The sequence below is a fragment of the Drosophila persimilis genome, unplaced genomic scaffold (genome assembly GCF_003286085.1).
Source record: "Drosophila persimilis strain 14011-0111.01,24,50 unplaced genomic scaffold, DperRS2 tig00000124-arrow-pilon, whole genome shotgun sequence".
Classification (NCBI taxonomy): Eukaryota; Metazoa; Arthropoda; class Insecta; order Diptera; family Drosophilidae; genus Drosophila; species Drosophila persimilis.
The window spans coordinates 4,650,459-4,669,502 of record NW_020825294.1 but is presented as its reverse complement, the minus strand read 5'-3'; the positions used below and the strand labels follow the sequence as shown (position 1 = coordinate 4,669,502).

The window sequence follows — 19,044 nt, the reverse complement described above, 5'->3', positions numbered from 1 at the left end:
ACGAAAAAATGGCAAATACGAACTTACCTCGCTATCTGGCAGCATCGTACAGCAACATTTATGCTGGAAACATTTGAATTTGAAATTGAACCGTTAACAAATAGACACGTACCGACTGGGCAACATTTTCGACGTATTCGCTGGTCTAAATTTGAATTGCAAAACACTTTTTAGATTCACTGAAATTTAAGAGTAAATATAAGCTAAATTCGAAAAGTTATGCAAAAATATCTATAGACGAAAATATTTAAGCTAAAAATTAATAAAGCCCAGAAAATATGCAGGATAGAAAGGATTTTTAAGGCTCTCTTGGAATCGGGTCTTGAATCGGTAGCAACCTTATTTGCGCAAAACAGCTTGTGTAATGGAACTCTTTTTTTAAGCAGAAGTAAACGTTGGAAAGGAACTACAGGAGTAGCTATATTTCAGGGGCTTCAGTGGGCTAAGCACGATTTTTATCGGTATATTTGATTGAACAAGTGTGACCGTTTCTGGTATTTTTAATACTTTTCGGTATTATTAGAGGTAAAAATTGAACCGACGGTATATTTATATAATGTATATCGGTATATCGGTATCTAATGGTATATTTTGTCGATTTCGTCAACCCATTAAATTTCATTTTCAACTGTATATAGAAATCCAATAAAAGCAAGAGTTTAAAAGAAACCAGTCAATTAGAATATAGATTCACTAATCGGATAAAATTATGTGGGCATGGCTAAATGTTCTATACAGCTAGTAATATTCCACGGAATATCAAAAGCGAGGAATATGTAAAATAGAACTTGAATTTGTCAGTATATTTACGGTATATTTTTTAAATGAGACGGTATATTTCGGTATATTTCTTAGGTCGGTCACACTGGTCACACTGGTAACAACAAATTAACACGGAATTTTGTAACAACAAATTAACACGGATAAACACCTGGGCCAAAGTTAATTCGTTGCCAAACGAGCCAGCAAAGCGCTAAAGCATACAAATACCATGGGGTAAGGCCTGTTTCGAGTGTAATTGTGGGTGAAATATTGAAAATTGTGTGGGAAAAATCGACGCCGTCGGTGGTGTCGCTGACATTTCCATGGTGTGTAGCGGGCGGCGTATATATACGTACGTACAGATTGTAGATGTATATATATAAATATGTGTGTGCGGTGTGTAATAGTAGGTGGGCTGTCCAATTATATATGTGTATAGAAGAGAAGAGTGTGTGATGTGTGCTTGAGACGGGAATCAAAGGCAAGGCTGCGGGGCCAAAGGCAAAGGGCTTAAGCATATAATGCAATTTAGTCGTCGGTTCGTCGCCAGTCGCCCGTCGCCCGTCGCCCACGCAAACAGAACAGGAAGAGAAAAGAACGCGACGACGCAACGCACGGAATACGCATCCAACAGCAGCAATGTCAGCGTCTTGGTAATAGATAAGGATACGCATTAAATATTAATTAGTGGCGTGGGAGGGGGGTTATAAAATGGAATTTTTAATTTAATCACACCTGTGTGCCGAACCCACCCACACTTCTTCTCCCTCTCTTTCTTTTTTTCTATATATTCCACAGCGAGCAACCGATTTTCACCTGCCAGGCGCATGTTTTCCATATTGATCCCAAGACGAAACGCACCTGGATCACAGCCAGCATGAAGGCCGTGAATGTGAGCTTCTTTTATGATAGCTCACGGAATCTGTATCGCATCATAAGCGTCGAGGGCACCAAGGCGGTGATCAACTCCACCATCACCCCGAACATGACATTCACACAGACCTCCCAGAAGTTTGGCCAGTGGAGCGATGTGCGTGCAAATACGGTGTATGGCCTGGGCTTTGCCTCCGAGGCAGAGCTAACAAAGGTACTGCTCGATTGGCTGTAGTTTCCCCCATCTTAAGGGTTCCCTCTTTTTTCCCGTTTCAGTTTGTTGAGAAATTCCAGGAGGTTAAGGAGGCCACCAAGAATGCCATGAAATCGGCAAACGGCTCGAATGCGGTCACGCCCACCACATCGGCCAATACTTCGCCCATTTCCGGAAGGGCCATTGGGGCCATGCAAAACGATAATACTGCCATCGATCCGCACACCGTGGAGCCGCCAAATATGAGCAATACAAACACACAGAACGCCAACCCGGACAGTCCCTCCCACAAGCTGCTGAACACCAGTGACGGCAAGCCGGATATTGGCTCGGCCACGCCCTCACCACAGCCCACTAACGTAGGAGCAGGCGATTTAAGAGGCGGCGGCGGTGGCGGTGGTGTGACCATCTCCTCGGGCGGCAGCATTGTGGGTATGCATACGGGACCCGGAGCGGGCGCCACAGCCGAGCAGCAGCTGAAATACGAGAACGAACGCCTGAAAATGGCACTGGCACAAAGGTGAGGCATGGCAGCGGATTATCCTGGGGATCCTTAAAGTATTCTTGTTTTCTGTAGCTGTGCCAATGCCAAGAAATGGGAAATCGAGCTGGCGACCTTAAAGAACAACAACGTACGCCTGACCAGTGCATTGCAGGTGATATCTCAGTTCAATTAAACCATGTCCCACACTGAAACCTTTCTCTCTCTCCTCTTTAGGAATCTACAGCCAATGTGGACGAATGGAAGCGTCAATTGCACACCTACAAGGAGGAGAATATACGTCTAAAGCGTGAAATGGATCTGATGCGTGTGGGCGGTGGTGCTGGAGCTGCGGCTGCTGCAGCTGCTGGGGGAGCCACAGAAGATGAGCTGCGTCGCGAAGTGGCTGCATTGAAGGCGCGCACGGAGCAACAGCAGGCCGAGCTGCTGCAGCAGGAACTAGAGCTTAAGACGGTGAATCTAACCCTAAGGGAAAAGTGCAATGATCAGACTGTAAGTGCAAGTGGAATATCATCGAAGAGCATACTATAAACATCTTTTGTTGCAGCTGGCAAAACTGAGCGAACTGAATGTGTTGTTTGCCAAGCAGCTGTCGGAGCTGTATGCCGTGCAAAAGGATATGGAAAATGTCATACATCCCGCCAAGTGCACTTGAGACACAGAGTCGGGGGTTAAAAGAAAGGTTTGCCCGAAGATCTTTCAGTAATTCGTTATCTATAAAGTGCATTCCATAGGTTTCAGCGCAGGAACAGACAATGGCAAGCAAAACTACAACGACATCATCGACCACCACCACCACCACTACATCAGCAACCACAACTAGTAAACGTTATCTAAGCAATTTTCTTATGGCCGAGGCCGAGAGCACGCTCTCGAATGTCACCTCGATCCACACCCAGCTGCAGTCGTCGCTGTACGAGACCCAGAACACGGCACAGCTGAAAGCCCTCGACAAGCACTCGGCATTGCTGCAGGAGCTGCACCAACGACAGGCGGCACCGCGACGCCGCAGCAGCAGCTCCGTGGCCGCCAGTGAAGCAGCTGTCGCCGCCGCTGCCGCTGCGGAGGCTGCCGAAGCCGCCTCTGGTGGGGGGGCAAAAACTGCCACAATACTCGTATCGAAATCAAAAACTAAAACCGGGCTGCCCCTGTTGCTGAAAAATTCCATTAACAATTAGAGAAAATCGAAGCGAACGGAAGGAAGGAAGGAAGGAGAAAGAAGAAATTATGTAGTCAGGCGGCATTTTTGTAATCTTTATATATTGGTAGTTTGTATACAAAAAGAAAGGCGAGAAAAACGTCAAAACGGAAACAAGGCACGCACCCCCCTTTATGTATTTGTAACCCCCATGCCCCGCCACTCAAATCGTTGTGGGCTTGGATTTCGTCATTTGTATGTATAGCGTATTTTTTGTGCCCCCCACACCCCAACCCACCCCCAACCCCAGTATTTTCGAATCGTCTCAACTTTTTTAAAAGAAATTTGATTCAATTCTCGTGCGCGAATATTCCCAGTGCAATACTCGTATTTATGCAATATATAAACAACAATGATATTATATGTATGTATGTATGTATGTGCTCTACACACTTTCAGCTAATTGTTAATTAATTTTTAATGAGAGCTTGACAATGAAAACATCTGCCCAAAACCCAAACTCATTTCCCAAAGAAATTCTATCGAACAAAGCGACTGGCATTTTATTTTGTAAATGTGCTCGAAAAATGTATTCGTGTTTTTTTTATATGTAGTATTTTTAGACAAAACTTTGTATTGTATTTTCGAAAAACGCTAGGCAAAACCCTATTTAAATATTTATTTATTGTATTTTTTGTGTATTTTAAACTGTATTCGAAACACCCCTCCAATCATCAATTTATTGCAATTTATACTGATAATTTCCACTAAAATTATACATAATACTACTATATATATAAAAATATATGAATTTAACGTATGTATAACTAAACAATGACTTAGACGACGAAACATACTAAAAGAAGGCGAAAAAACGGAAACCATTTATGGTCTATGAAAAGTAAAGAGAATTTTATAAATGAATGAACGCGGGAGACACAAAGTCTCAGCAAATAAACGAACAAAAAAACACCTAGCAAAGTAATTTAAACGAATACCAAGTCAAGAGTCATGTGGAAAACTAGTTTAATATATTAACAAATTATATAAATATAAATGCTAACTCGGAAAAAAGCCAGCAACAAAATAGTACATAATAAAATATAAAAAATAATCCTCCTTACACAGCCACACCACACCACACCACGCCCACTAAAAACGGAACCCACTAAACGAAACGGTTATGAAGCGGTACAGTTTGTACATTTGCGGTTATATTCAAGCCACACTTGTTATGCCATGCAGCATTTTGCTGCACGCATAATCTATCCCAGTTGACAAGCAAATAATACAAAATAACGAAAACGAAAAATGAAAATGAAAATGTTGAACATACAAACAATTTAGCAGTTAAATAATAAAAGGCAAACGAAATGCGGAAATATACATAAATATATGAAATAAATAAAACTCAAATTCAATCAAAGTGGTTTCTCTTTTTTATAGATGGATTTTGGGGGCTTGGCACCTGCCGAAGAAAGCCAGAAAGAAACAGGCATTGTTTTGGTATGATTTGGTATTAGATATTTATGGCTCATTTTCTCTGCTACTGAGACACTTTCATAATTGTAATCTTCGAGGACGAGCTAAGGGGTTACAGCAAAGTCCAACCTTTAGCCGTATTGGTAAATGCTCCTAAAATCGTGAAAAATACCCTCGATGGACCGCGATTTATCAAGAATTTACGTGGGGAAAATATTTGGCGTTGGGAAATGGCTATTTTTTAATGGAATTTAGTGATTAGTTTTCAATACAGTGCTACAGTGATACAGTGCTCAAATTTGGACGAAATCGTTGTTGGCAAACAAGTTTCTCCACGATTACCTTGTTCATTTTATCAAATATATTTCCCCCCGAAAAACACAGAAACAAGCAATCCATGCCCAACGAAACCCGAGTTGTCAAATTCGTCAACGTGTGAGAATACTGAAATATTATTAGTATTATTCGGTGTACCATGCTGGAACAAACAACACAAAAATTCTACATTTTCCAAGTTTTATTCGGTTTAAATTTTAACTAGAGATTAAGAATAAAGTGAAATTATGTTTAAGCTAGTTTAAGAAAAAAGTGAAAAACAAAAAAACACAAACAGAACCAAACAAAAAAAGACAGTGAAAAGAAAACAAAAGAGGTTCGTTTTGTAAGAAAGCATTTAGTTCCTGCTCGAGTAATAAGTTCACTCTATTTAGGCGCATCTCTGTCTTAGGCTCTACACAGGTCTCTGTAGGCAACACAAACCAACCAAACCAACAATGGCTCCTGTATATTTCCAATTACACGCGAACAAATAACATAACAACTAAAAGGCTCTTTCGGTAAGAAACAATTAATTAAGTTAATATCCACCATACTACTGCATGTATTATAATCCAACAGATCAACTGTGGGGCCCTTCTAATGTCTCCGTCGTTGTCAACGTCATCGACGTCGATGCTCTTCACTCACTTCACACACTTTTGTGGAACTGACCGCAGACTCGCTTGGTTTTTTTATGAACCCATTGAAGCATACATATATTTTGATAATTACACATATTCTATTTTGATACTAATAATTATATATTTTTATACCAAAAACAAAGGGATTGTCAACTTATTTCAAAGAGAATTGGGTGACAAAAAAGCGGGGCATGGCGTTAGATTAGATTTATAAATAATGCATGAAGGCCTGGAATACTTCACTATTGATAGATGATTAATTCTGACGCAATATCCATATCCAAAATCCATGTTTTTGCTTCAAAAACTAAACCAAATGTCGCACTTTTAAAGCTGATTGTCATGTACTTTCTGTCACATGCACGTTCGTTGTAATTGACAAATCAAGAGCTTCCGTCTTATTTCCAAGTTTTATATTTCTCCGCTTTATGATAAACTTTTAAGAAGTGAAGTGGTTTATTGACCTGCATAGATACAGCCATCTGTGGAGTTGGAAGTCTCTCAGGAATCTCTTGGCATAATGAATTCTGAGGACATTCCTAGGAAAAGAGAGTACATTTTCACAGCGTAGAAGAGCTTTAGAGTTCAGATGAGTGTAAAATTATAGCTCCTACATATATGTCGTAGTGCACACGATACCATTTTAATACACTATGCCTGGAAATGCCCACGTTCTTATTTATCTAAAAACTGACTCAACGAGTTTGTACAAGTTTTATTCCTAGATATTTAATTTGTATACAAATATTTCATACAGGTTTGTTTGTTCGGTTTCGCTATTGCAGAAAACGAGAACATTTTCCCCTGTTATATTGAAGATTACTTTGTTTCTCGGTGAGGCCGTGTTATTTCTTATCCAGCGTAGAGCAAAGTTTTTGATTGCTTTTCTTTTAAATGGAAAGAATTTGTAGAATCTATAGAAAATTTACACATATTTTTCTAGACAAACAACGATTTATACAGCTCGGACTTGGAGCTTTCCGTCCACTCGCTAGCCTCGTTCGGAGCCATGAAATTTGTGAGCTTATTGTGCACCACATAGCTGCAAGAATAGCAGGGTGATTAGTAGAGGTTTCAACTCTCTATTGGCTTCAATTACTCACCGCAACTTGCGCCCTTTGCTGGCTCTGGTGTCCACCTTTTTCTTCATCTTCTGACGCAACTTCTGCAGCTCCACGAACTGTTTGGTGATCTCACTCATGTTCGATGAGGTGCTGGCCTTGTATTCAATCAATTCGCGCAGTTGCTGATGGTAGAAGTCGCTGTCGTCGTAGACATGGGCCTGCCGCTGCGGTGGTTCATTTTCTTGCTGCTGCTTCTCTGGCTGGATGTTGCTCTTCAGCGTCTGGGATTTCTCAACAAGTGCCTCACGATTGGCCAACGCACTGTCGATCTTCTTGATGATGTCGTAGTCCTCCTGCAGCGACTTTCGCTTCAGACCCGCTCCTGGCGTCAAGAGTTTCGTGCGATCGTCCCACTTGAGCAACACTTCATTGCGGTAGCCCGACATGTTCTCGAAGTTGCTTTGCAGGACATTCGCAAAGACCTTCAATGGTGGTTCTGTGTCCTCCGATGACACTGTCTTTCGCTTGACCGATATCCTTGTCTCCGAGTTCTGTTGAATGAGCGCCGATTGGAGGGCCAGCAGTTGCTGCAGGAGTTTCGAGGAGCGTTCCCGGGCCTCGCTCAGCACCGACTGGAGTTCCTCGTTTTCGGAGCCAACGGTTTTTAGGGTCTCGGGCGGAGGAAGCTGATTCGCTTTGCTGGTGACCTTTTGCGTGTTGATACGCAGCTCGAGGAGACGTTCCCAGATGCGCAGTTGGTTCTGGACGCAGAGACCTTTTTGGATTTCAGCTTGCGGATTCGATTTGGACATGACATCAGAGGGTTTGATGCTATCATCAGCCTCTTCATCGTCTTCGTCTTCGTCGTCATCATCTACATCGTCGTCTTCATCATCGTCGTCCTCCTCGTCGTCGAAATCTTCATCATCCTCTTCTGCACTATCCACTGCTTCTTCGGTTCCAGATCTAAGCTTCTGATTAAAGGAGGACAGTGCATCTTCATTATCATCATCATCCTCTCCATCACTTTCACCATCATCGTTATCATCGTCTTTAGCTAATTTTCCAGTTTTCGCTTTCAATTTCTGATTAAAGGCAGCCAAAGCATCATTCTCTTCATCGCTATCGCTGTCTTCATAGGGCACATCCTCCTCGCTCTGGTCATCCTCCTCCACCGCCTCCAGTTCCTTCCGACTGCTGATCTTTCCCTTGTAGCGCTCACTCTGCTCCGACAGCAGCTTCACATTCCGCTTGCGTATGTCCGTGCTCCGGCCATCGGGCAGATCGTATTCGTCTTGCTCGAAATCCACGACGCGCGGCCCAGTGGCCGCATCAAAGTCCGAGTCTTCCTCCGAATCGCTGCCATTGGGATGCGCCAGCAGTTGGTTGACTTTATCCGCCACTGTTTGTGACTGTTTCTTTGATTTTCGTAGCATATTTGTCTATAATTTAATCTATTTTGATTTGGGACCACATGTCAACGTTATTAGGGATCGACTTATCGATAAAATATACCGTACGACCGTCAGAAATATACCGAAACATACCGTCTCATTTAAAAAATACACCGTTAATATACTGACGAATTCAAGTTATATTTTACATATTCCTCGTTTTTGATCTTCCGTGGAATATTCTCAGCTATATAGCACATTTAGCCATGCCCACATAGTTTTATACGATGAATGATACTGTTTGCAGATTGTTGAGGCAGCTTTTTTTAACTTAAAAATCATTATTTTTGGGCGAAAAGCTCAATTAAATTTGCTACATGACAACTACACAGAGATGTTTTCCTCACGGAGGCACCTGCCGAGAGCAAGAGCTAGATGGAAATTATTTTCAACGGAAATTTAATTCAAATATGGTGAATAGTTTTCAAGCTCGAATAAAATGACCATATGCATGACATATCCATGCATATGCACCAATATGATACAGTGCTCAAATTTGGACGAAATCGTTGTTGGGAACAAACAAGTTTCTCCACGATTACCTTGTTCATTTTATCAAATATATTTCCCCCCGAAAAACACAGAAACAAGCAATCCATGCCCAACGAAACCCGAGTTGTCAAATTCGTCAACGTGTGAGAATACTGAAATATTATTAGTATTATTCGGTGTACCATGCTGGAACAAACAACACAAAAATTCAACATTTTCCAAGTTTTATTCGGTTTAAATTTTGACTAGAGATTAAGAATAAAGTGAAATTATGTTTAAGCTAGTTTAAGAAAAAAGTTAAAAACAAAAAAACACAAACAGAACCAAACAAAAAAAGACAGTGAAAAGAAAACAAAAGAGGTTCGTTTTGTAAGAAAGCATTTAGTTCCTGCTCGAGTAATAAGTTCACTCTATTTAGGCGCATCTCTGTCTTAGGCTCTACACAGGTCTCTGTAGGCAACACAAACCAACCAAACCAACAATGGCTCCTGTATATTTCCAATTACACGCGAACAAATAACATAACAACTAAAAGGCTCTTTCGGTAAGAAACAATTTATTAAGTTAATATCCACCATACTACTGCATGTTTTATAATCCAACAGATCAACTGTGGGGCCCTTCTAATGTCTCCGTCGTTGTCAACGTCATCGACGTCGATGCTCTTCACTCACTTCACACACTTTTGTGGAACTGACTGCAGACTCGCTTGGTTTTTTTATGAACCCATTGAAGCATACATATATTTTGATAATTACACATATTCTATTTTGATACTAATAATTATATATTTTTATACCAAAAACAAAGTGATTGTCAACTTATTTCAAAGAGAATTGGGTGACAAAAAAAGCGGGGCATGGCGTTAGATTAGATTTATAAATAATGCATGAAGGCCTGGAATAATTCACTGATTGTTTGATTGATAGACGATTGATTCTGACGGAAAATCCAGTGCCAATATCGATGTTTTTGCCTCAAAAACTAAACAAAAAGTCGCACTTTTAAAGCTGATTGTCATGTACTTTCTGCCACATGCACATTCGTTGTAATTGACAGACTTGACCATCTTATCAAGTGCGCCAGGTGCATCTTGATAGCGCCGACCAGCACGCACACGCACACACACCCATACACATTCATAGCATACAAAAGCGGGTGCCATACCCACAGCGGCCCTGAACGTGAACATGAACTTGAAATGAAATCCTTTTGTTGAACCAAACAGTGGTGCCCCTCATTAGAATTAATGAATGGTTTTGTTCGAGTTTTGCAATTGCGACTCGCGCCGCCATTTAACAGTTAACAGGAGCCCGTTTAGTCGCTTTAGGTTAAGTCGTCAGCCTTGGCATAGGACTACCGGCAGATGGCAGTGGTTGCTCGACGAATCCACAAGTGCTGAAAAAACTCCGGCAAAAGGATAAACTGCGCAGCGGTCGCAAGTAGGTATCATCAGCACCGCGGAGGAGGAGGCAAAGTGAAGACGTGCCGTGCCGCCACCCAGACAACAGATAAGACCAAAAAGTAATATTCAATTTAATGGTGTTTCTTTTATTTGAACAAAAAGCCGCCTCCCTGCCTGATAACCGAAAAGATGAGCAAAAAGTTGAGACATATGGCGATCGGTAGGCAGGCTGCCAGACAGACACAGATTGAGAGGCGGCTGGGCCGGGCCTGGCGTTGAACTTTGAATTTACACACTCACACACACACACACAAACACGCGCGCGCATTGAGAAATGTGAAATTTTATGCGGGCGGACCGCCGGCACTCACACACACAAAAACACACGACAATTGGGGTCGCCCGAAGCTGGCTACCGTTATCGATTGCCAACTAGAAGACACCCGAGTCGCACTTTTTTTTTGTATTTTTGTATTACTTCTCTCTTTATTAGATTATCAGTTGTTGTCGAGATTTCGATTTCACGGCAGCAGGCAGTGGCAGGCACAGCAGCCGCAGCCGCCTTGCCCGTTCAGTCAGTTCCTGCTCGCCGTTCGGTGGAAATCAATCGAAAGAAGAATCGTGTACCATTAGCCATTAATTGCGTACCTGCCCAAATGAGCTATCGATAACGAAAAAAAAACCTACGCGTGTGGTGTGTGCGTGTGTGGTGTGTGTGGGCGGGCCGATCTGCAGTGTTGCAAAAGGTGCGCAAAAGAAAAAGAAGAAGTGCAAATTGTACGAAATCTTGTTGTCGTTAGCGTACACGGTGCGCCCGCGTGTTTAGAAAACACAGAACAAAACGGAAATCACAAAATGAGAGGAAAATAAATGCAAAAAAATATATACATATAGTATAAGAAATTGTATATAGAAGAAAAGAAATTATAGAGCACGTACGCGTACTCGTAATCATTGATTACGCCTACAATAAGTACATATACTAAAAGCGATTAATTGTTACTTATTGCCAAGTGGAAACTAGTTGAATCGCAGCATTTGGTTGAACTTTGGGGTCGGCGTTGGTGTTGGTGTTGGGGTTGGGGCAGGGGTTATTGCTTCAGACATTCCAATAGTTCATAGAAATTGTTTTCTGCCTTAAATTACTACAAAATTTGTTTAATTATGTGTTTGCACATTAAAATGCCAAGTTCAAAAGGCATCAAATGCGGAGCGGCGCGGCGCGTCCAAACAAACAGACCGTGAACGAATCCCATTCCAATTCTGACTCAAGGATTGGACTGCCGGGGCGAACAATTTGTCCGCTGTTCAATTGAGTGAGCGACACCGTTCGATTGAGCACAATTGATTAGCAGATTAATAAGCCAACGAGACGAGATGCTCTCCCATTATAATTATTGTAGTACGCGGTCCTCAGGCTAGCAGAGAGCACGCAGCATAAGTGGAATATTTTTTATTATCACTTGGAAATGGAAAAAATTCCGCATTGTGTGCGGCCAGGGGAGTGCTTCGAGTAATTAGTTCAAGGTCACAGTGCTCCATGCGAGCTCCATGCAACAAACAAATCCCCACAGCGAAGATCAAAACAGAATCATAATATAAATACAAAAAAAGTACAAAACAAATGTTCTTGAACTTATCAAAAAGAAAAACACACACAGTAGGGCATCGAGTGGAATTCGATTACATTAACTCAATTCGGGTTCGGGTGCCGCGAGAGAGAGAGAGAGAGGAGTTGTCAGGAGTCCAGTTCGCATTCTGTTCGTATTGGTACTCGCATTATCTGATAATCTCGAGCGACTGTCAAGTACCCGCCATTAATGCAACGCAAAATAAATCCAATAAAATGTATTTTGTAATTAAATGACAGGCCCCCATAAAACAGAGTCGAATTGCTCGGAAAACACTTTCAAGTCCTGCACACCGCAGGGCAGTCGAATAGGAAATAGCTTCATTTATTCCAACAGGAAATCATAAATAAAACTGTATACAAATTCCGTTTTTGTGCTGCTATAAACACTTTTTGCCAGAAGCTAAGCAGACTATGTGGAAACTATGCAAATAAATAGTTTAAAAATAAATAAAATACAAAAACATCTCCGAAACGAAGGAGTTTAAAGGAAAAATGATCATTCTATATGCGCGTGGCTTTGTGGATAAGTTGTACATTTCTTTAATAACAAATTCTATTTTTAATATACAGAAATAAAAGATAAAAACAATATAAAAAAAAACACACACAAAAATACAGCAGCGAAAGTGATACGATTGAGTTCGCTTAATCGGTGGGAAGATGGCCCATTCTGGTGAAATAAATGAGGTTGTCTATGATCATCGCATACTCAAGGATTGGTCCAACGTGAACAATACCAACGGCACCATGCACCTCTCCAAGGATATGATCTTCAACGATGGCCATCGTCTGTCCATCACAGTCTACAGGTGAGTGCTCCGATCGGGATCCGATCCCCACCCACATCTTTCTGATGCGATTCTCTCTCGGTTTCCACATCAAGTCACGTTGATAAGCTTTGGCTTCCACTATCTCTAACCTTTTTTTTTTCGTCGTTGCTTTCTTAACGTATCGCCGCATCAATCGCTCTGTGTAGGTGTAGGTGTCGGTGCTGTCTCTGCCTCCGGTATGGGTTTAAATTTTCGTTATAAATAAGTATAAATCATCATCCTCCTCTGGCTGTCTGTCTGTCTGATTTTTAATAATTTTCACTTGGAATTTGAACGCTGTGGTTCAAGCCTTGGGTTCACGTTTTTCGAATTGCTAAAGATTCACAAAATTGATTAAGAGCTGTTCCTCAAATCTAGTCAAGACGTAGAAAGTGGTTCGCAAAGTGAAATATTTAATGATTTTGTTTCAAGACGGATACATTCATGCAATATATTGATTGTTTTATAATACTTTGGGGTATTATGCAGGAAATGGTATGGTTAAATAATTTAAATATAGGGAAATATAATATATTTAAAAATTGCAGAATCTTAGAGGGACTCTGATTCTAAGATCAACGATTATAAGAAAGGTTTTTGACCCTCTGAAATTCCACAAGCAAGATCTACGACTCAAAGATAGAATTTTTCACCCAGAAGAGATGAGAAAGTATATTCACAAATCTGTTTAATAAATGGATGTAATTATGATCATTCTAGGGGGCAAGCTCTTTTCCAACCCCTGGCTCACTCGCTTCGCTCGCGCCGAAATGAGTAAAATATCGGACGACGATGACACAAAACTTTTTTATATAAAAGAGAGATACTGCTCCTAATACTCTAAGGAGTATTCTAGTGACCGCTAGGGCTGCTCCTTAGAGTGAAAAAATAATAGAGATTACCGAACCCAATGGAAAATACGCTTAAGATCATTAACACTTAAAGACAACCAGGAGACTAATGAGAATTACTAGTTTTAAAGTAAAACAAAACCTTTAAATGTGAATTCATATATCAATTACAGATCTTACAAAATATTTTACAAGGGAACCAAGGAAAACATTTAAAGATCTGATCTCAGATTTCACAATAAAGTGTGGATCACTCTTGAAAGAGTCCACTCCACAGTATCCACCAATTAATTCCATCAATTAGTGAATGTACTAGAATCTCTGCCTTGTTTTCTGTTCAACCGACTGTTATAAATGCTGGAGCACAACTTCTAAATCCCCATCCATGGGTACGTGTTTCAGTGATTGATACTCGCTCTGATTGTCTACAACTGATCTTCAAGAACTTTATGGCAGACAATTCGTTTTCGTAAATTCAATTTACCTTTCCTTGGCTCCAGAGTTCCATCCATGACCTACTTATCGAGCACCCACACAATCCACACACTACGAAGACACCCACTTGCCCCATGCGGGAAAACTTCTTTAATTTTCCACTCACCAGTTTAATCGTTGCCCTTTCCCCTGCGGCTCGATGTTCATCCTCTCTTTATATGGGTTTTCCTTTCGATTCCAGCATACTCTTTGTGATCTCAACAATTGGCAACAGCACAGTGCTGTATCTGCTGACGAAGCGGCGACTGCGTGGTCCCTTGCGGATTGATATCATGCTAATGCATTTGGCCATTGCCGATCTAATGGTGACGTTGCTGCTGATGCCGCTGGAGATTGCGTGGGCCTGGACAGTCCAATGGCGCTCCACCGACCTGATGTGCCGTCTCATGAGCTTCTTTCGCGTGTTCGGACTGTACTTGTCCAGCTTTGTGATGGTCTGCATATCGCTAGACAGGTGAGTCCCATATCCCCCGTTGCCTGCCGGCCTGCCGCGTCAGCGCTGCTCCGTTGACTGTCGCTAATGGACCAAATTGATAGCCAGATAAGGCGGGCTCAAAGTGTCAATCGAATCGTATCTCTCACACCGCTCTCCTCTCCAGATACTATGCCATACTGAAGCCGCTGCAACGATCCTACAACCGGGGACGCATCATGCTGGCCTGCGCCTGGATGGGCTCTGTCATCTGCAGCATTCCGCAGGTGAGGCAGTCGGTAGCCCCAGTAGCCATTACAATTATTAACGTCTCTGTTTGGCTTCTCTGACAGGCCTTTCTCTTCCATCTGGAGGAGCATCCCGTGGTCCGGGGCTACTTTCAGTGCGTCACATTCCACTCGTTTGTGAGCGACTTTGACAACTGGCTGTATCAGATAGCCACGATGTGCGCCATGTATGCCTTTCCATTGATCGTCTTCATCTACTGCTATGGGGCCATCTATCTGGAGATCTACCGCAAGAGCCAGCGCGTCCTCAAGGACGTGATTGCCGAGAGGTTCCGTCGCTCCAACGATGACGTCTTAAGTCGGGCCAAAAAGCGCACTCTCAAGATGACCATCTCGATTGTGATTGTGTTCATCATCTGCTGGACGCCGTACTACACCATCTGCATGTGGTACTCCCTGGACAAGACGTCGGTGGACAAGGTCAACTCTCTGGTGCGCAAGGCTCTCTTCATCTTCGCCTCGACCAACTCCTGCATGAATCCCCTGGTCTATGGGCTCTACAACATTCGCGGACGCATGAACAATAACAACAATGTGGTGAGGCATCCATCCATCCATCCTCAGTCTCCTGGAAGGATCGATCTATCATTAACCTGCCTTTTCAGTCGGTAAACAACAGGCATACATCGCTCTCGAATCGCCTGGACTCTTCCAATCAACTCATGCAGAAGCCGGCTGCGGCCAACAACAATTCTCTGGCCAATAGACATGGCACTGTGATGGCCGCTGCGGTGGCGGCCACAACGAAGTTGGCCCATGTTGTGGGCCTCAAGAGCAACGGATCCAATGGCTCTGCCGTCGACACCACAGCCCTTTCCATTGCCTCTGCTCCGCCCCTGCCGCTGCCCCAGCCCCAGCCCCTGCCGGCCACCGCACCCCTGGCCAGCGACGATGCCGATGGGGATAATGATGATTCCAGTGTCAGTGTTGTCACCATCAGGTGCCAGGAGCCACCCAGGATCTGCCACAAGTAATGTCGGTTTCCAGCTGCTAGACATCTAGCCACTCCCCTCCTCTACCATTCTACCATTCTCATCCTCATCTTATATTTTTACGACTTGGAGATGAGCTTCAACCTCATTTTGTTTTCAATTTCGATTTTCGCACAGTTGTCGGCATAAATTTCGAGTTTTATGTATTTTGCGGTCTCAATACTCACTCACTTTCATTGCTTTGCCCCCGGGAGTTGGCTTCTTGGTCCTGTGGAGAGGACAGCAGATATAAAACTAGAAAAGGGGACCTTTAACCAATTGAATGGATGGGCCAAAGTAAACCCAACAAGACCTCAAACAAATTGAACACTAAATGGTTTATTGACTTATTATAAAGTACTCCGTTAGGGTCCGATGATTGCTCGGTTTCTTGCTGAAACGGGCTCTTTCTTCTTTGGATCGTACATCTTCACCGGGTCTTTTGCTCCTCCTCGGCACTAATCCATAGTCTTTCACCAAAGCATTGGCTTCATCTCGGTGTCCTCAGGCTCCGTATTGCTCTGCATCATCATGTAGTAGTTGTCAGTCCCCTCCAGCTTCTTGGTCGACAGCCTGGCCGTGAACATGCCGTTAGTGCTGGCCAAGAACTGAACGGTGTAAGACACATTGCCATCGCAGTCGACTATCGCCACCTCGTAGACACAATCCCCCATCCGAGCAATCGGTTCCGATGATAACTTTTTTCCACCGAGTTCCATACCCGTTAAGGTCTCCTTCGTCTCTGGGTCATACTTCTCCACCAGGCGGTAGCTGTATATCAGGTGCTTGCCCCGAACTTTCTTGAAAGTCTTTTTCTCCCGCGACTCCGACGACATGGCGTCTGTAGTTTGATTCTATAAAAATCTAGCAATTTGTGTTGTAATGTTAACTGTTTGTATAAGGAAACCTACTGTTGAATAGGTTGAAGTTCACGAGACAAAAGCTATGCTAGGCCTGCTTCAGTAGAGCACATTCCCAAATTAGATCTCAAAGTAGATCCATACTTGGAACTTGAATTATAATCAAATAAACTAAATAAACAATAATTCAGATATATTGTAGTGCGTTTTGGTGACTGTGCGCATTTTTATAATTTTTATACGACATCTACAGCGCCTCTACACAAAACCAGGAATAGGTTGAAAAGGGCGTACCTTTCATAATATTTTTGATTTGTTACAACACTATGGCTACACCTGAAGATATATCAAGCCAAAGTTGAAGTTTTCTACCAGTTTTTACGTTTCTTCAACTTTTTTTAATTCTTAAACTTTACTTCTTTAGTGGCATGGTTTTCCAACAAAATAATAATAATAAGGAACATTTTCCAATGAATTAAAAGGTACACATTTTTTAGTAAATTAATTTGGTAAATTATTATTTTATTTTTTTTATTTTTTCTAAGTTACATATGATTATTTATACAATTTTGTTCTTAATTTAGGTTTAAATTTGTTTAAATTCTCAGTGGAAATTTCTACATTTTTTAAATTGAATTTTAAAAGTGAATTCAATGCCCACTTTTGACCACTCCTTCTTTTGGCTAAAAGTCCAGCTAATCAGGTTGAAAAGCAGTTGACAATTTCATGTATTTTCCAAGGTGATGGCTTTCACTGCTCCATCTGCTATCTGGACATTAATTTCCGCTGGCCGATGTCTTCTTAACATCGAACAGACTTTGAATTAATGAGAAGCCTGGGAATGTGGAGTTTTTATCAATCTAATCATCTACTAAAAACTAGAATTGCCTAACCCCAATATGCACTTTACTACAGCGAAAATAAAGCCTTTTTTAGGCCAATCAATTATGCAACACCTCTCACAGGCCTATACGAACCCTACTTAAAGGGTCGCGGGCCATTTGGGTTAATGCTGGCTTACATCATGCAGTCCATCCATGCTCACCCACAAGAAATCCACTCCACACCACACCACACCACTCGTCGCCACTCCACTTAAAAAGCCATCCCATTCCTCCAGCCACATATCATTTTATGTCAACTCATCGGCAGAATCCCAAGCTAAATAACACTCGTAATTGTACTTTCAGTTGTGGCGACTCCATTGAACTGGTCAGTGCGGCGGATAAGTAGACGACGAAGCCCCTCCACATGGATCGTTTAAGGGGTATGGGATGGCATCTGCTACTGTTCGGCTTGGAACAAAGGGCTCCCAGCCAGCTTCGTATACTCGTAGATTCTTTTTGTATTTGCATTTAGCTAGCCACAAAATTCAAATGTTATCGAGACAACAAAATGCGAGTGGCCGATCGTACAGCTTTGGTCAAGGGCCAACAAAAAAAAAAAAAACAAATCTAAATATCGCAGAAATAAAAAATTAAGACGCTTAAGACGTAATATCGCGTACTATTAGAGATACTCTAGTTAGTTGGCTTATTGCTTAATTTAAATTAATTTATTCATTAAAACAAAACGACACTAAACGAAAGCCGTAAACCAAATAAAAATATGTAAGAAAATTATAGAAAAATAGCAAAAATATCCCCCCCACCCCCCATGGAATTCTTAATTCAGTTTTTGGTTGGTTTGTTTGTATATCGGAGCTTAATCGCTTGGTTTATGGCCAGGGCCCTGCATTATAGCCGTTAATTATACGCTCGTGTGGAGTCTTAAATATTTATTAAAAAAACCTTACATTGGGGTCTGATGGGGGGGTAAACCAGTTCCGTTTCTGGATTGACCTTTAACTACTTTTAAGTCATATCGTGCGGCTTTAAGGGAGATAATCAAGAGATCAAGGGAGCTGGAAAGATATTCTAGAGTAAAAGGGATCTAAAAACCAAGGATTTTAAGGAAATCCCTTATTTTCGAACGTATTGCTTCCCTTTTTATATACTTTTAAAGGGATTTTCAGTAGGGTGTTCCCTTTTCTTAAGCAGCCCCAATTCCATCAGGGCTTTGTGCCATTAAACCGAAATCCAATCCCAAAACAATGTTGCTCTCTTTGGAGGGCCATTAAACCAAATTCATGTGAACCCTTTTCGTTTTAATGTGTGTTCAGCCTTCCTCTCAGCGCCGGCATCGGCATCGTCATCATCATGATCGAGATCCTCTGAATGAACGAAGGGGGGACGGATGGATGGATGCCCAGACACGGCACTCTGCCGAAATGTGGATCGTAAATAAACGGCACGCTCTGTAAGGCATTTAAAAACGGGCCCAAATACTCGTAAAAACTAGTCCCCAAAATGATATGCAGA

The 19,044-nt window shown here is 42.0% G+C and overlaps 3 protein-coding genes and 2 long non-coding RNA genes across 8 annotated transcripts; 4 read left to right on the top strand and 1 right to left on the bottom strand.

Annotated features, from left to right (window-relative positions):
- Positions 1 to 889: 889 nt before the first annotated feature.
- LOC6593523 (homer protein homolog 1) lies at positions 890 to 4,581 on the top strand. Its single transcript, XM_026987747.1, is given in 7 exon segments — positions 890 to 996; positions 1,561 to 1,849; positions 1,912 to 2,369; positions 2,427 to 2,505; positions 2,568 to 2,843; positions 2,899 to 3,033; positions 3,086 to 4,581. Coding segments are annotated over 7 exon segments (1,686 nt in total). The 5' UTR covers positions 890 to 991; the 3' UTR covers positions 3,530 to 4,581.
- A 1,014-nt stretch (positions 4,582 to 5,595) lies between these two features.
- Positions 5,596 to 6,030, top strand: LOC113565554. 2 transcript variants are annotated; one of them, XR_003408669.1, is made up of 3 exons: positions 5,596 to 5,623; positions 5,699 to 5,807; positions 5,869 to 6,030. It is a non-coding gene; the product is annotated as an uncharacterized LOC113565554 (long non-coding RNA). The 2 variants fall into 2 exon arrangements; XR_003408668.1 differs by having other exon boundaries at positions 5,597 to 5,623; positions 5,682 to 5,807.
- Positions 6,031 to 6,627: 597 nt separating this feature from the next.
- LOC6593525 (protein Aatf) lies at positions 6,628 to 8,460 on the bottom strand. Its single transcript, XM_002018714.2, has 2 exons — positions 7,034 to 8,460; positions 6,628 to 6,972 (listed from the first exon to the last, which is right to left on the bottom strand). The coding sequence occupies exons 1-2, from the start codon at positions 8,428 to 8,430 to the stop codon at positions 6,870 to 6,872; spliced, it is 1,500 nt and encodes a 499-aa protein (XP_002018750.1). The 5' UTR covers positions 8,431 to 8,460; the 3' UTR covers positions 6,628 to 6,869.
- Positions 8,461 to 9,272: 812 nt separating this feature from the next.
- Positions 9,273 to 9,708, top strand: LOC113565556. Of its 2 annotated transcripts, none has more exons than XR_003408672.1 (3): positions 9,273 to 9,300; positions 9,376 to 9,484; positions 9,546 to 9,708. It is a non-coding gene; the product is annotated as an uncharacterized LOC113565556 (long non-coding RNA). The 2 variants fall into 2 exon arrangements; XR_003408671.1 differs by having other exon boundaries at positions 9,274 to 9,300; positions 9,359 to 9,484.
- A 2,840-nt stretch (positions 9,709 to 12,548) lies between these two features.
- On the top strand, positions 12,549 to 18,293 carry LOC6593526 (gonadotropin-releasing hormone receptor). 2 transcript variants are annotated; one of them, XM_026987161.1, is made up of 6 exons: positions 12,549 to 12,787; positions 14,315 to 14,587; positions 14,733 to 14,832; positions 14,899 to 15,390; positions 15,459 to 15,823; positions 17,875 to 18,293. In XM_026987161.1, exons 1-6 carry the CDS (start codon positions 12,639 to 12,641, stop codon positions 17,915 to 17,917), a joined length of 1,422 nt encoding a protein of 473 aa, XP_026842962.1. In that variant the 5' UTR covers positions 12,549 to 12,638; the 3' UTR covers positions 17,918 to 18,293. The 2 variants fall into 2 exon arrangements, with proteins under 2 accessions (XP_026842962.1, XP_026842963.1); XM_026987162.1 differs by having other exon boundaries at positions 15,459 to 15,828; positions 17,875 to 17,938.
- The last annotated feature ends 751 nt before the right edge of the window (positions 18,294 to 19,044 follow it).

Coding starts and splice junctions, on each gene's coding strand:
- LOC6593525 (XM_002018714.2), bottom strand. CDS start 8,430: ATGCTACGAAAATCAAAGAAACAGTCACAAACAGTGGCGGATAAAGTC. Junction 6,973..7,033: donor AGCAAAGGGCGCAAGTTGCG/GTGAGTAATTGA, acceptor CTATTCTTGCAG/CTATGTGGTGCACAATAAGC.
- LOC6593526 (XM_026987161.1), top strand. CDS start 12,639: ATGGCCCATTCTGGTGAAATAAATGAGGTTGTCTATGATCATCGCATA. Junction 14,833..14,898: donor TCATCTGCAGCATTCCGCAG/GTGAGGCAGTCG, acceptor CTTCTCTGACAG/GCCTTTCTCTTCCATCTGGA. Junction 15,824..17,874: donor CCACCCAGGATCTGCCACAA/GTAATGTCGGTT, acceptor TTGTACTTTCAG/TTGTGGCGACTCCATTGAAC.